Source organism: Phyllobates terribilis, unplaced genomic scaffold (assembly GCF_046119375.1).
Source record: "Phyllobates terribilis strain yellow unplaced genomic scaffold, ASM4611937v1 Scaffold_2__4_contigs__length_985480577, whole genome shotgun sequence".
Classification (NCBI taxonomy): Eukaryota; Metazoa; Chordata; class Amphibia; order Anura; family Dendrobatidae; genus Phyllobates; species Phyllobates terribilis.
Genome location: NW_027362762.1, coordinates 20,387,746 through 20,401,058, shown reverse-complemented (window position 1 = coordinate 20,401,058; position 13,313 = coordinate 20,387,746). Strand labels below are relative to the sequence as shown.

General features: G+C 58.6%; 1 protein-coding gene across 3 annotated transcripts in view; it reads left to right on the top strand.

Annotated features, from left to right (window-relative positions):
• The window catches only part of NUMA1 (nuclear mitotic apparatus protein 1), a 52,611-nt gene extending 40,142 nt beyond the window's left edge, over window positions 1-12,469 (top strand). For all 3 annotated transcript variants that reach the window (XM_073661166.1, XM_073661167.1, XM_073661165.1), the window contains exons 15-25: window positions 4,806-4,847; window positions 6,009-6,062; window positions 6,342-6,572; window positions 6,987-7,156; window positions 7,777-8,032; window positions 9,016-9,304; window positions 9,477-9,619; window positions 9,719-9,955; window positions 10,048-10,152; window positions 10,396-10,611; window positions 11,227-12,469. In XM_073661166.1, the coding sequence (XP_073517267.1) occupies window positions 4,806-4,847; window positions 6,009-6,062; window positions 6,342-6,572; window positions 6,987-7,156; window positions 7,777-8,032; window positions 9,016-9,304; window positions 9,477-9,619; window positions 9,719-9,955; window positions 10,048-10,152; window positions 10,396-10,611; window positions 11,227-11,241 (1,758 nt within the window). In that variant the 3' untranslated portion in view covers window positions 11,242-12,469. The remainder of the gene's footprint in view (window positions 1-4,805; window positions 4,848-6,008; window positions 6,063-6,341; window positions 6,573-6,986; window positions 7,157-7,776; window positions 8,033-9,015; window positions 9,305-9,476; window positions 9,620-9,718; window positions 9,956-10,047; window positions 10,153-10,395; window positions 10,612-11,226) is intronic.
• Window positions 12,470-13,313: the final 844 nt, after the last annotated feature.

Sequence of the window (13,313 nt, the reverse complement as noted above, 5' to 3'; positions counted from 1 at the left end):
TAAGTCTCAGCCTGCCCGGCACAGGGGGGCTGCAGGCTAAGAATCATTCTATAGACAAACAATATGGCCGCCATTCAGGGGCTAGACTATAGTGGGTGCAAGGGTCATAGTTATCTGGGGGCCCAAAAGGTCCATATGAGAAGACCAATTATTTCTGTGATGGTTTAGGAGCGGGGGTGGTGTTTTTAGTTTTTGCCCAGGAGTTTCTCAGTTACCCCCAATGCAATCATTATCGCCCATCTGCTGCAGGTGTGAAAGGGGTTGTCCAGGATTAGAAAAACATGACAGCATTTTTTTTAAATTTATTTTTTTACACCCCTGTCACGGGTTGAGATTGATATATTACAGCTTTGCCTCATTAAAGTGAATTGGAATAGGCTGCAATACCACCTATGGACACGGGTGCAGGGGTGGCGCTGTTTTCAGACTGAACCGGCAATTTTTGTTAGTTTGTCCATTAATGGCCACCCGTCAGACTGAGAGTGTAGCTGTTTAAGGGGGGTGTCCACCTACAACAAATAGTCTGATGTAAAGATAATGCACTTTTATTACCAAAGACCCCTCAGATCATAAGGAATTAGCACCCTACTTCTAATGACAGCCCCCCGCTCCCGACAGAAGGAAGGACAGTTGTAGTGATAGCTCTGCATAGTGTATGCTTTTCAATGCCGCGTTGTGGATTCGGGGTTCCCAGGAGCAGCAGGGTGCCTGTCCCCTTAGATGTGAGTGTGGGGTCACTATGGCGGAGCTCATCTTCACCAGGACACCCATCCCCTTAGATGTGTGGGGTCACCAGGAAGCCCGTCCCCTGAGATGTGAGTGTGGGGTCACCAGGAAGCCCGTCCCCTGAGATGTGAGTGTGGGGTCACCAGGAAGCCCGTCCCCTGAGATGTGAGTGTGGGGTCACCAGGAAGCCCGTCCCCTGAGATGTGAGTGTGGGGTCACCAGGAAGCCCGTCCCCTGAGATGTGAGTGTGGGGTCACCAGGAAGCCCGTCCCCTGAGATGTGAGTGTGGGGTCACCAGGAAGCCCGTCCCCTGAGATGTGAGTGTGGGGTCACCAGGAAGCCCGTCCCCTGAGATGTGAGTGTGGGGTCACCAGGAAGCCCGTCCCCTAAGATGTGAGTGTGGGGTCACCAGGAAGCCCGTCCCCTGAGATGTGAGTGTGGGGTCACCAGGAAGCCCGTCCCCTGAGATGTGAGTGTGGGGTCACCAGGAAGCCCGTCCCCTGAGATGTGAGTGTGGGGTCACCAGGAAGCCCGTCCCCTGAGATGTGAGTGTGGGGTCACCAGGAAGCCCGTCCCCTGAGATGTGAGTGTGGGGTCACCAGGAAGCCCGTCCCCTGAGATGTGAGTGTGGGGTCACCAGGAAGCCCGTCCCCTGAGATGTGAGTGTGGGGTCACCAGGAAGCCCGTCCCCTGAGATGTGAGTGTGGGGTCACCAGGAAGCCCGTCCCCTGAGATGTGATGTGAGTGTGGGGTCACCTTGGCGGAGCTCATCCTCACCAGGACACCCGTCCCCTTAGATGTGAGTGTGGGGTCAAGAGGACACCCGTCCCCTTAGATGTGAGTGTGGGGTCACCAGGAAGCCCATCCCCTTAGATGTGAGTGTGGGGTCAAGAGGACACCCGTCCCCTTAGATGTGAGTGTGGGGTCACCAGGATGCCCGTCCCCTTAGATGTGAGTGTGGGGTCACCAGGACGCCCATCCCCTTAGATGTGAGTGTGGGGTCATTATGGCGGAGCTTGTCCTCACCAGGACACCCGTCCCCTTAGATGAGAGTGTGGGGTCATCAGGACACCCGTCCCCTTTGATGTGAGTGTGGGGTGGGTCACCATGGCGGAGCTCGTCCTCACAAGGACTCCCGTCCCCTTAGATGGGAGTGTGGGATCACCAGGACGCCCGCCCCCTGAGATGTGAGTGTGGGGTCACTATGGCGGAGCTCATCCTCACCACAACACCCGTCCCCTTAGATGTGAGTGTGGGGTCACCAGGACGCCCGTCCCCTGAGATGTGAGTCTGGGGTCACTATGGCGGAGCTCGTACTCACAAGGACACTTATCCCCTTAGATGTGAGTGTGGGGTCACCAGGATACCCTTCCCCTTAGATGTGAGTGTGGGGTCACTATGGCGGAGCTCATCCTCACCACGAGACCCTTCCCCTTAGATGTGAGTGTGGGATCACTATGGCAGAGCTCAACCTCACCATGACACCCGTCCCCTTAGATGTGAGTGTGGGGTCACCAGGACGCCCGTCCCCTGAGATGTGAGTGTGGGTTCACTATGGCGGAGCTCGTCCTCACCAGGACACCCGTCCCCTTAGATGTGAGTGTGGGGTCATTATGGCGGAGCTTGTCCTCACCAGGACACCAATCCCCTTAGCTGTGAGTGTGGGGTCACCAGGACACCCTTCCCCTTAGATGTGAGTGTGGGGTCACTATAGTGGAGCTCGTCCTCACAAGGACACTTGTCCCCTTAGATGTGAGTGTGGGGTCACTATGGCGGAGCTGAGCCTCACCAGGGCGCCCGTGCCCGTCCCCTTAGATGTGAGTGTGGGGTCACTATGGCGGAGCTCGTCCTCACCACAACACCCGTCCCCTTAGATGTGAGTTTGGGGTCACCAGGACACCCGGCCCCTTAGATGTGAGTGTGGAGTCACTTTGGCGGAGCTCGTCCTCACCAGGACACCCGTCCCCTTAGATGTGTGGGGTCACCAGGACACCCGTCCCCTTAGATGTGTGGGGTCACCAGGAAGCCCGTCCCCTGAGATGTGAGTGTGGGGTCACCAGGACGCCCGTCCCCTTAGATGTGAGTGTGGGGTCACCATGGCGGAGCTCATCCTCACCAGGACACCTGTCCCCTTAGATGTGAGTGTGGGGTCACCAGGACTCCTTTCCCCTTAGATGTGAGTGTGGGGTCTTTATGGCGGAGCTCATCCTCACCAGGACCCCCGTCCCCTGAGAGTGTGGGGTCACCAGGAAGCCCGTCCCCTGAGATGTGAGTGTGGGGTCACCAGGAAGCCCGTCCCCTGAGATGTGAGTGTGGGGTCACCAGGAAGCCCGTCCCCTTAGATGTGAGTGTGGGGTCACCAGGAAGCCCGTCCCCTTAGATGTGAGTGTGGGGTCACCAGGACGCCCGTCCCCTTAGATGTGAGTGTGGGGTCACCATGGCGGAGCTCATCCTCACCAGGACACCTGTCCCCTTAGATGTGAGTGTGGGGTCACCAGGACTCCTTTCCCCTTAGATGTGAGTGTGGGGTCTTTATGGCGGAGCTCATCCTCACCAGGACACCCGTCCCCTGAGATGTGAGTGTGGGGTCACCAGGATGCCCGTCCCCTGAGATGTGAGTGTGGGGTCACCAAGAAGCCCATCCCCTTAGATGTGAGTGTGGGGTCATTATGGCGGAGCTTGTCCTCACCAGGACACCCGTCCCCTTAGATGAGAGTGTGGGGTCATCAGGACACCCATCCCCTTTGATGTGAGTGTGGGGTGGGTCACCATGGCGGAGCTCGTCCTCACAAGGACACCCGTCCCCTTAGATGGGAGTGTGGGATCACCAGGATGCCCGCCCCCTTAGATGTGAGTGTGGGGTCTTTATGGCGGAGCTCATCCTCACCAGGATGCCCGTCCCCTGAGATGTGAGTGTGGGGTCACCAGGATGCCCGTCCCCTGAGATGTGAGTGTGGGGTCACCAGGATGCCCGTCCCCTGAGATGTGAGTGTGGGGTCACCAGGATGCCCGTCCCCTGAGATGTGAGTGTGGGGTCACCAGGATGCCCGTCCCCTGAGATGTGAGTGTGGGGTCACCAGGATGCCCGTCCCCTGAGATGTGAGTGTGGGGTCACCAGGATGCCCGTCCCCTGAGATGTGAGTGTGGGGTCACCAGGATGCCCGTCCCCTGAGATGTGAGTGTGGGGTCACCAGGATGCCCGTCCCCTGAGATGTGAGTGTGGGGTCACCAGGATGCCCGTCCCCTGAGATGTGAGTGTGGGGTCACCAGGATGCCCGTCCCCTGAGATGTGAGTGTGGGGTCACCAGGATGCCCGTCCCCTGAGATGTGAGTGTGGGGTCACCAGGATGCCCGTCCCCTGAGATGTGAGTGTGGGGTCACCAGGATGCCCGTCCCCTGAGATGTGAGTGTGGGGTCACCAGGATGCCCGTCCCCTGAGATGTGAGTGTGGGGTCACCAGGATGCCCGTCCCCTGAGATGTGAGTGTGGGGTCACCAGGATGCCCGTCCCCTGAGATGTGAGTGTGGGGTCACCAAGAAGCCCATCCCCTTAGATGTGAGTGTGGGGTCATTATGGCGGAGCTTGTCCTCACCAGGACACCCGTCCCCTTAGATGAGAGTGTGGGGTCATCAGGACACCCATCCCCTTTGATGTGAGTGTGGGGTGGGTCACCATGGCGGAGCTCGTCCTCACAAGGACACCCGTCCCCTTAGATGGGAGTGTGGGATCACCAGGATGCCCGCCCCCTTAGATGTGAGTGTGGGGTCTTTATGGCGGAGCTCATCCTCACCAGGATGCCCGTCCCCTGAGATGTGAGTGTGGGGTCACCAGGATGCCCGTCCCCTGAGATGTGAGTGTGGGGTCACCAGGATGCCCGTCCCCTGAGATGTGAGTGTGGGGTCACCAGGATGCCCGTCCCCTGAGATGTGAGTGTGGGGTCACCAGGGCGTCCGTCCCCTGAGATGTGAGTGTGGGTTCACTATGGCGGAGCTCGTCCTCACCAGTACACCCGTCCCCTTAGATGTGAGTGTGGGGTCACTATGGCGGAGCTCGTCCTCACCTCTCCCTTCATGTCGCAGGTGGATCAGTTGGAGGCAGTGAAGAAGGAGCAGTCTGACCAGGTAACGGGTGTATCCGCCTCTCGCCTCCAGCTCCTTAAACGGTGACTGTGCATGCCGCTAACACCCCCGCTCTGCGCCATCTCTGGGCTCTCGCTCCGCAGCGGTTTTTCCTTGCGAACTGTTTGCCCCGGGGCCGCAGCAGAAAATGGGACCCCGTTGCGGCGTGAGCTGAATGTGCCGCGTCCGTCCCTCCCGCTCTTGTAGTTGAATAAATTCTGCTGTGGAGAGAAAAAAAAAAAATCCAATGACCAAATCTCACACAGGTTAGAAAACTTCCATTTCTTCGGCATCTTCTGCTTCCAAGCTGTGAATCTCCTCTTCCCTGTGATTCCCTGTAATTGTGGGCTGGCTGGCTGGCTGGCTGGCGCGGCTGGCTGGCTGGCTGGTTGGCCGGTGCGGCTGGCTGGCTGGCTGGCCGGCCGGTGCGGCTGGCTGGCTTCTAGTACATGTTACACAATGCCTGCTCCATGATTCCTCCCTGTAATTCTGAGCCGCAGCCGCTCACAAGCCCCCCATATCCAGGGCCGAGTCTGAATGATCCCCTCCCCCACCCTCCGCTCCTCTTGTGTGCACCTGATTATTATCCTGGGACGCAGAATCCTGCACGAACCTGCAAACAGTTTCCAATGAAGACGGCAGCATGGCCCTGCGTTAGTCCGGGGGAGGGGGAGACTGCAGTGCATGCTGGGAGCGGGCGCAGGGCCGCTGGTACACGCTGCATTAATCTCATGGCTGTGGACACGGTGCGCTCCTGTCAGCGTAGGATCGCGGTAACACTGGATGGGTCAGTGCAGTGGTCCGCAGCCTGGTGGTCTCCAGTAGTTCCCTGCTCATGTTGGGGGCTGTAGTTTTGCAAATAGGTGGCGGGTGATCCTTCTGCTAAAGTTTAAGACCACTAGGATAGCAGCTGGGGGAGGCATGGTGCACCAGTGCATGCTGGGGGTTGTAGCTTTACACATGTTGAGCATGTGAAGATCAGTGCATGCTGGGAGTAGTAGTTCTGCGGACCACAGGTTGGGTTAGTGGCTGTGGAGACATCGGTCTTCTGGCCTAGAAGTGCAGATCCACCGCTGACACGAGTGCATCTGCCGCCACCTTGTGATTGGTTTCCGTTCCTCGTGTCCTCGCTCACCGACGTCTTCTGCATTTTCGGTTTTGCAGGTGCAAGATCTGAACAAACAGCTGGAGAAGACCACGGAGCACTACAAGTCACAGGTGGGTCTTTATTCTCCATGGGGGGTCCTCAGCGCCTCCTCGGCAGCATTGTGGGGTTCTCTGCAGACTCTGATACCGTCCTATAAGACATAGTCACTGTGTCTGAGAGGTGAGGGGGTCTGTGCCCCCCGCCGGACCCCTGTGTCAGACAGTTCCCCCTCCTGCGCTTGCTCCATTATCTCATAAAGTAAGTGCTGAAGTTTGCGTCATGAATATATAAACCTCCGGGGTCTCGTCGCCTCCATCGCTACTCGCCCACCTCTGTTCTTTCCTCCCCAGATGGAGAAAGCGAAGGTTCACTATGACGTGAAGAAGCAGCAGAGCCAGCAGCTGAGCGAGGAGCTGCAGAGCGTCACCCGGGAGCAGGAGACTCTGCGCAAGGAGAACGCAGAGCTCAAGGCAGAGTCCGAGCGGAGCAGCAAGGAACTACAGCGCTCGCTGCTGCAGAACAAGGAGGCCGAGAAAAACTGCAAGACCCTGACGGGCCAGGTGCGGAGCCTGGAGGCTCAGGTGAGGCTCTGCTGCTGGGCTCCGAGGCAGGACCGACGCTCCGCTCTATAGTGTCACCGCTATGCCACGTGTGCTCCGCAACGGCTCAGACTAGTGACCTAACAGGCCATGTGGGTGCAATGGGTGGCATATGGGTCCATGTGTAAACCGCAGCATGTACTCATCTAGACGGTTTATCGGATGAGAACGTGTTGGTTTCATAGTTGCAGCTGTCAGACGAGGACATGTGAACGCGGCCCGACTCTGCAACATTATTCTGCATCAGCTTCTTGTATGGCCGCCGCTCTGCTCCCTCTGTGAATCGTGGGTGGTTTCGCCGGTTGTGCACCAACCAGAGGAGACTTAATTTACAGAAATCCTTCATCCTCAGTGTTCACACACACCGTTTCCATTTATGACGTCTTCTTCCCGCAGGTGGAGAACGCGAATCGTCAGCTCGGTGAGCTCGTGAAGACTCAACCCTCCGATGCCATGAAGAGCCGGGAGACCCAGCGCTCACCACGGGTCACCCGGAGCCACGCAGACGTCAGCATAGACAGCCTGGACATGAGCGACGAGGAGGAAGACCCCCCGAACTCCACCAGGTAATGGTGATGGCGCTCTGTACGAGGTGCGCCGGCGGCTCTGTACGAGGCGCGCTGGCCAATGGTGACGGCGGCTCTGTACGAGGCGAGCCGGCTAATGGTGACGGCGGCTCTGTACGAGGCGAGCCGGCCAATGGTGACGGCGGCTCTGTACGAGGCTCGTCGGCCAATGGTGACGGCGGCTCTGTACGAGGCTCGTCGGCCAATGGTGACGGCGGCTCTGTACGAGGCGAGCCGGCTAATGGTGACGGCGGCTCTGTGCGAGGCTCGTCGGCCAATGGTGACGGCGGCTCTGTGCGAGGCTCGTCGGCCAATGGTGACGGCGGCTCTGTGCGAGGCTCGTCGGCCAATGGTGACGGCGGCTCTGTGCGAGGCTCGTCGGCCAATGGTGACGGCGGCTCTGTGCGAGGCTCGTCGGCCAATGGTGACGGCGGCTCTGTGCGAGGCTCGTCGGCCAATGGTGACGGCGGCTCTGTACGAGTTGCAGATCACTTCATACTTCTGAACAATGCGGGAAAGATTGGGGGAGGGTTACAGTAACGATATGGAAAGCCAGTGATTGGGGGGGAATGTTACTTCTGATGGTCTCCAGACTCCTCTCTACTTGTTCCCTTTTATAGGAAGAACGGTCGCTCTCATCAGCTCCCTTCCAAATCCACTGCTAAGTCCAGCAGCCCCAAGGCCCCCGCGGCCAACCGGCTCCCCAGGAAAGTGGAGTCCCTGGAAAGCCTGTACTTCACCCCCATCCCCACCCGCGTGCGCTCCAAGCTGGACAGCAGCATCGGCTCCATCCCCGACCTGTCCCTGGACTCCTCCAAGAAGACGCGCTCGGCCCGGAGGCGGACCACCCAGGTCATTAACATAACCATGACGAAGGTGAGTGGAGGCCGGGGACCCAGTAACTTGTTTTCTGCTTGGGGATCTTTTGGTGGTAGGAGTGGTGGTGGTGGTAGTGGTCCTGGCAGCGCTGGTGATGGTAGTAGTGGTAGTGGTCCTGCAGTGCTGGTGGTGGTAGTAGTGGTAGTGGTCCTGGCAGCGCTGGTAGTGGTAGTGGTCCTGGCAGCGCTGGTGGTGGTAGTGGTCCTGCAGCGCTGGTGGTGGTAGTAGTGGTAGTGGTCCTGCAGTGCTGGTGGTGGTAGTAGTGGTAGTGGTCCTGGCAGCGCTGGTGGTGGTAGTGGTCCTGCAGCGCTGGTGGTGGTAGTAGTGGTAGTGGTCCTGCAGTGCTGGTGGTGGTAGTAGTGCTAGTGGTCCTGGCAGCGCTGGTGGTGGTAGTAGTGGTAGTGGTCCTGCAGCGCTGGTGGTGGTAGTAGTGGTAGTGGTCCTGCAGTGCTGGTGGTGGTAGTAGTGGTAGTGGTCCTGGCAGCGCTGGTGGTGGTAGTAGTCCTGCAGCGCTGGTGGTGGTGGTAGTAGTGGTAGTGGTCCTGCAGTGCTTGTGGTGGTAGTAGTGGTAGTGGTCCTGGCAGCGCTGGTGATGGTAGTAGTGGTAGTGGTCCTGCAGTGCTGGTGGTGGTAGTAGTGGTAGTGGTCCTGGCAGCGCTGGTGGTGGTAGTAGTCCTGCAGCGCTGGTGGTGGTGGTAGTAGTGGTAGTGGTCCTGCAGTGCTTGTGGTGGTAGTAGTGGTAGTGGTCCTGGCAGAGCTGGTGGTGGTAGTAGTAGTCCTGGCAGAGCTGGTGGTGGTAGTAGTGGTAGTGGTCCTGGCAGTGCTGGTGGTGGTAGTAGTGGTCCTAGCAGAGCTAGTGGTGGTGGTAGGAGTAGTGGTCCTGGCAACGCTGGTTGTGGTGGTAGGAGTAGTGGTCATGGCTGCGATGGTGGGAGAAGTTATATCGTCACTCGTGACCTCATTGAACGTTTACTACACAGAGCACCAAGGAGGAAGGAGAACCAGAAAGCCCCAACACCTCGTTCTACAGCCTCCGCTCCGCGCCCTCGCAGCAGAACCTGCACCAGCCGCAGGACAGCCGCCGCCGCGGAGGAGGGAAGCCGCAGCCGGCCTCCTCCGCTCCTGCCCTCACCAGCCTGCCCTCGCTGGAGTCGCTGGTGAAGCCCGAGCACACGTCGTCTGACGACAGCCTGAACAACTCTGTGCTGCTGAGTCTGCCGGGCTACCGGCCCACCACCCGCAGCTCTGCCCGTCTGTCCCAGGCCGGAGGTGAGTGACAGCCGCTCCACCGGTATACAGCATCCCCCCCTAGTGATGGAGAGCGTGCGGGCTCATCGTCTGCTGCTCGGGGGCCACACACAATCCTCCGCGTGGATCTCAGACGTAGCGGTGATCTTGGCGCTCGCTGACGTCACTCCTCACCTTTTCCCATGTTTTGTAGCCTCAGGTCGGAGCAGCTTCTATGTGAACACGTGTCAGGATGAGCCGGAGCCCCAGGAGGACTGGAGTAGAATAGCCGAACTGCAGCAGCGGAACCGGGCCTGCCCCCCGCACCTGAAGACCAGCTACCCCCTGGAGTCCAGGGTAGGTGTTTCTGAGCGGTGGTCTCTTGTGGGGCCTTCTGTATAGTGATGGTGCCGCGAGGTTCTTGCGTTCCCTCATACAAAGCTGCCTCTTTCCCAGACGACTCTCCTGACCTCCTCCATCACTGATGAAGAGGTGAAGACCGGCGACCCCCAGGAGACGCTGCGACGAGCCACGTTGCTGCCCTCACAAATCCAGGAGTCTGTGGGCAGCACCAGGAGGATGACGCTGGCATCCCCCGGGACCGAGCATTCGTGGGCAGGAGGCGGCATCACCACGCGGCAGCAGAGGAAGCGCGTGTCCGAGGAGCCTCATTACGGGCCGGACACTCCGGAGGTAAGGGGGGAGTCCGGGGGTCCCTGGTTATTTTCCACCCCTCCCTTTTATAATTTATATCTAACATGACCCAACTTCTGTTTCATCCTTAGTCTAAGAAGTCGGCCAGCTGCTTTCCCCGACCAATGACCCCGAAAGAAAAGCCTGAGACGCGAAGATCGTCCACCGCAGAAAGCAAAGCCGGCGCCAGCCAGCAGGTGAGACGCGGCCGGGGTACGGCAGAGACCGGATCCCGGGGGGCCGCTGGAGCGCGGCCGGGGTACGGCAGAGACCGGATCCCGGGGGGCCGCAGGAGCGCGGCCGGGGTACGGCAGAGACCGGATCCACTGGAGCGTCCCGCCATATACAGCACAGCATCTTCCGCAGCCTCCTCTCTTTGTGCAGTGTCGCCTGTAGATGTATTTGCATTCAGCTCCGGTTTTCTTTTCCTCCTTCATTAGTCGCACCCCGGTCGCCGTCAGACCACGGCCTTCAGCATTCTCAATACCCCTAAGAAACTGGGGAGCAGCTTGAAGAGGGGTCTCAGCAAAATTTCCACCCCCAAGTCTACACCTCAGGGACGTGGAGGCACCAGCAAAGGCCCGCTCCTCGCCCTCCGCAAGTCTCCCAACAGAAAGTCCCCACGAGGACCTGGGAAGTCCCCGAAGAACACAAAGGTCAGTGCGATGCCAGGGGGGAGGGGGGGGATCGTCGGTGCAATGCGGGGGGCTGCGGTTTAGGGGCCCCGGGCTTCTCTGCTGGGCTTCCTGACTGCTCGTCTATCAGTGCTTTCTGAGGTGTCGGGGTGCTGATCCCATTCTGTACAGTCGGTGTCGGACATTCCTCATACACAGATACAGTCCTGTCTCTACGTCTGGCTGTGACTGTGGTCGGACTCTGCGCTTTTCTCTCCTCATTACTTGCTGTTTCGGGGTGTAATATTTGTGGATTTTCTCCCGTACAGGAGATTCCACATCCTAATGCACAGGTAACAGTGGAGGGTGCGGTGTCTGCTCTGGATGGTCCACTGTGTGGGGTCACTACTGTAGCCCCTCTAGAGCTGTTCTCACCTCCTTCTGTAGCACGTCCTCACCCGATATCAGCGGCCGCCAGACATTGCCTGACTGTAATGACACTTTGGCTTTGACTGTGTGGCACCTGGGGACGCTGGGCGGCGCCGTCCACGGCCGGCACCTGGGGACGCTGGGCGGCGCCGTCCACGGCCGGCACCTGGGCGGCACCGTCCACTGCCGTTGCTAATGTGTTTTTTTTCTTTTTTCTTTCCTTCCCAGAAAAAGAACAAGTGAGGCCGTGGACGGAGCAGCTCTCCATTTCTGTGGACAGACTCATCTCTGGGTATGGCCGCCTCGTAGTGTCCGATCACCGCACACTCTCTGCTTTGTGGCCCCGGACCCCTCTGCTCCATCAGCGGGACCGGCGACCTCCATCCCTGGACTATAAGGCTTGCATTTCGTGCTCTCGCCTCCGGTGTGCGGCAGTTTTATTTTACTCGGTGGATACGAAGAAAACATTTAGTGCCTTATTGCTGTGGCTTCTGTAATTTAGCTAATTTTTTTTTTCTATTTATTAAAAATGTTAGTGCCCCTCGGGCTCCTCTCACGTTATCTGCACATCTGGGGCCCAGCGGGATTATCCCAGACCATTGGCGATCACCCCTCCCTAGAAGTCAGAAGCCCCGGTGTCGTCCTCCTTCCAAGTAGAACGTGTTGTCACGTCGCCCGTCCTCCTCCGTGCATTGCAGCACTGCAGCTCTATTAGCGGATTGTTGTCTGCACAATCAGCAGAGGCTGAAGATGAGAGATGTCAGGCACACAGCGAGGAACGTGCAGAGAGCCCAGCGGGTCCTTAGTTTCTTCCATTCTCAAGGTTTTGCATTGCTCTGCTCAATCTCCAATAACATCAGGAGTGGCCGGGGGGTGACCTCCTGCGCGGCGGCTGTCCGGTGGGCAAGCTCCGCAGACCGGGGAAAGTTTATCTTCCATTTGCTTTTACCATTCATTCTACAGTAGGGTTGCTGTTCCTTTAAGATAATCCCCTGCATCCTGTGTGCTCGTCCTGTGGCGTGGGTTGGATGGGTAGAGTAAGGACCACGGCCGGCACACGATTGCCCGCTGGGACTTTGGTCCTAATCTGACAGCACAGAGAAGGGCTCCACATGTAAGGTCTCCTCTGCCCCCATCCTGCAGAACCGTGGGGTCCGGTGTAGTCTGTACCCCCACACACGCGCGCGCGCACACACACACACACACACACACCTTCCTTACTCATGGTGTCGACCCCCTCTCATGGCGGTGCAGGATGTGTGGGGGGCGAAGCACAGGGCGTCTGGACTTAATGAAATTTGATGACAGAGATTTAGGACTTTGATATTTTTCTACGTGTCATCGCTTTCTCCCACTCTGTACAGGTGCCAGCGCTGAGGATGATGGGGGTTGTTGTCCGTCCTGATGTAATCTCTGAGATTCCCTCTGTTGTCATTTGTATTTTTGTAAATAAAGTTATATATGCTCGTGACCTAGCTTCTGCTCTGCTTTACTCCCACGTGACTGCACCCGCAGGGATGAGATCGGGGATCATAACCAACCAGAGAAGCATCGGGTTGTGCTGTAATGCCTCCTGCTCTACCGTGGTCTCCAGAGCTGCAGTCTGCCTCCTGCTCTACCGTGGTCTCCAGAGCTGCAGTCTGCCTCCTGCTCTACCGTGGTCTCCAGAGCTGCAGTCTGCCTCCTGCTCTAGCGTGGTCTCCAGAGCTGCAGTCTGCCTCCTGCTCTAGCGTGGTCTCCAGAGCTGCAGTCTGCCTCCTGCTCTAGCGTGGTCTCCAGAGCTGCAGTCGCCTCCTGCTCTACCGTGGTCTCCAGAGCTGCAGTCTGCCTCCTGCTCTACTGTGGTCTCCAGAGCTGCAGTCTGCCTCCTGCTCTACTGTGGTCTCCAGAGCTGCAGTCTGCCTCCTGCTCTAGCGTGGTCTCCAGAGCTGCAGTCTGCCTCCTGCTCTAACGTGGTCTCCAGAGCTGCAGTCTGCCTCCTGCTCTAGCGTGGTCTCCAGAGCTGCAGTCTGCCTCCTGCTCTAGCGTGGTCTCCAGAGCTGCAGTCTGCCTCCTGCTCTAGCGTGGTCTCCAGAGCTGCAGTCTGCCTCCTGCTCTACCGTGGTCTCCAGAGCTGCAGTCGCCTCCTGCTCTAGCGTGGTCTCCAGAGCTGCAGTCTGCCTCCTACTCTAGCGTGGTCTCCAGAGCTGCAGTCTGCCTCCTGCTCTAGCGTGGTCTCCAGAGCTGCAGTCTGCCTCCTGCTCTAGCGTGGTCTCCAGAGCTGCAGTCTGCCTCCTGCTCTAGCGTGGTCTCCAGAGCTGCAGTCTGCCTCCTGC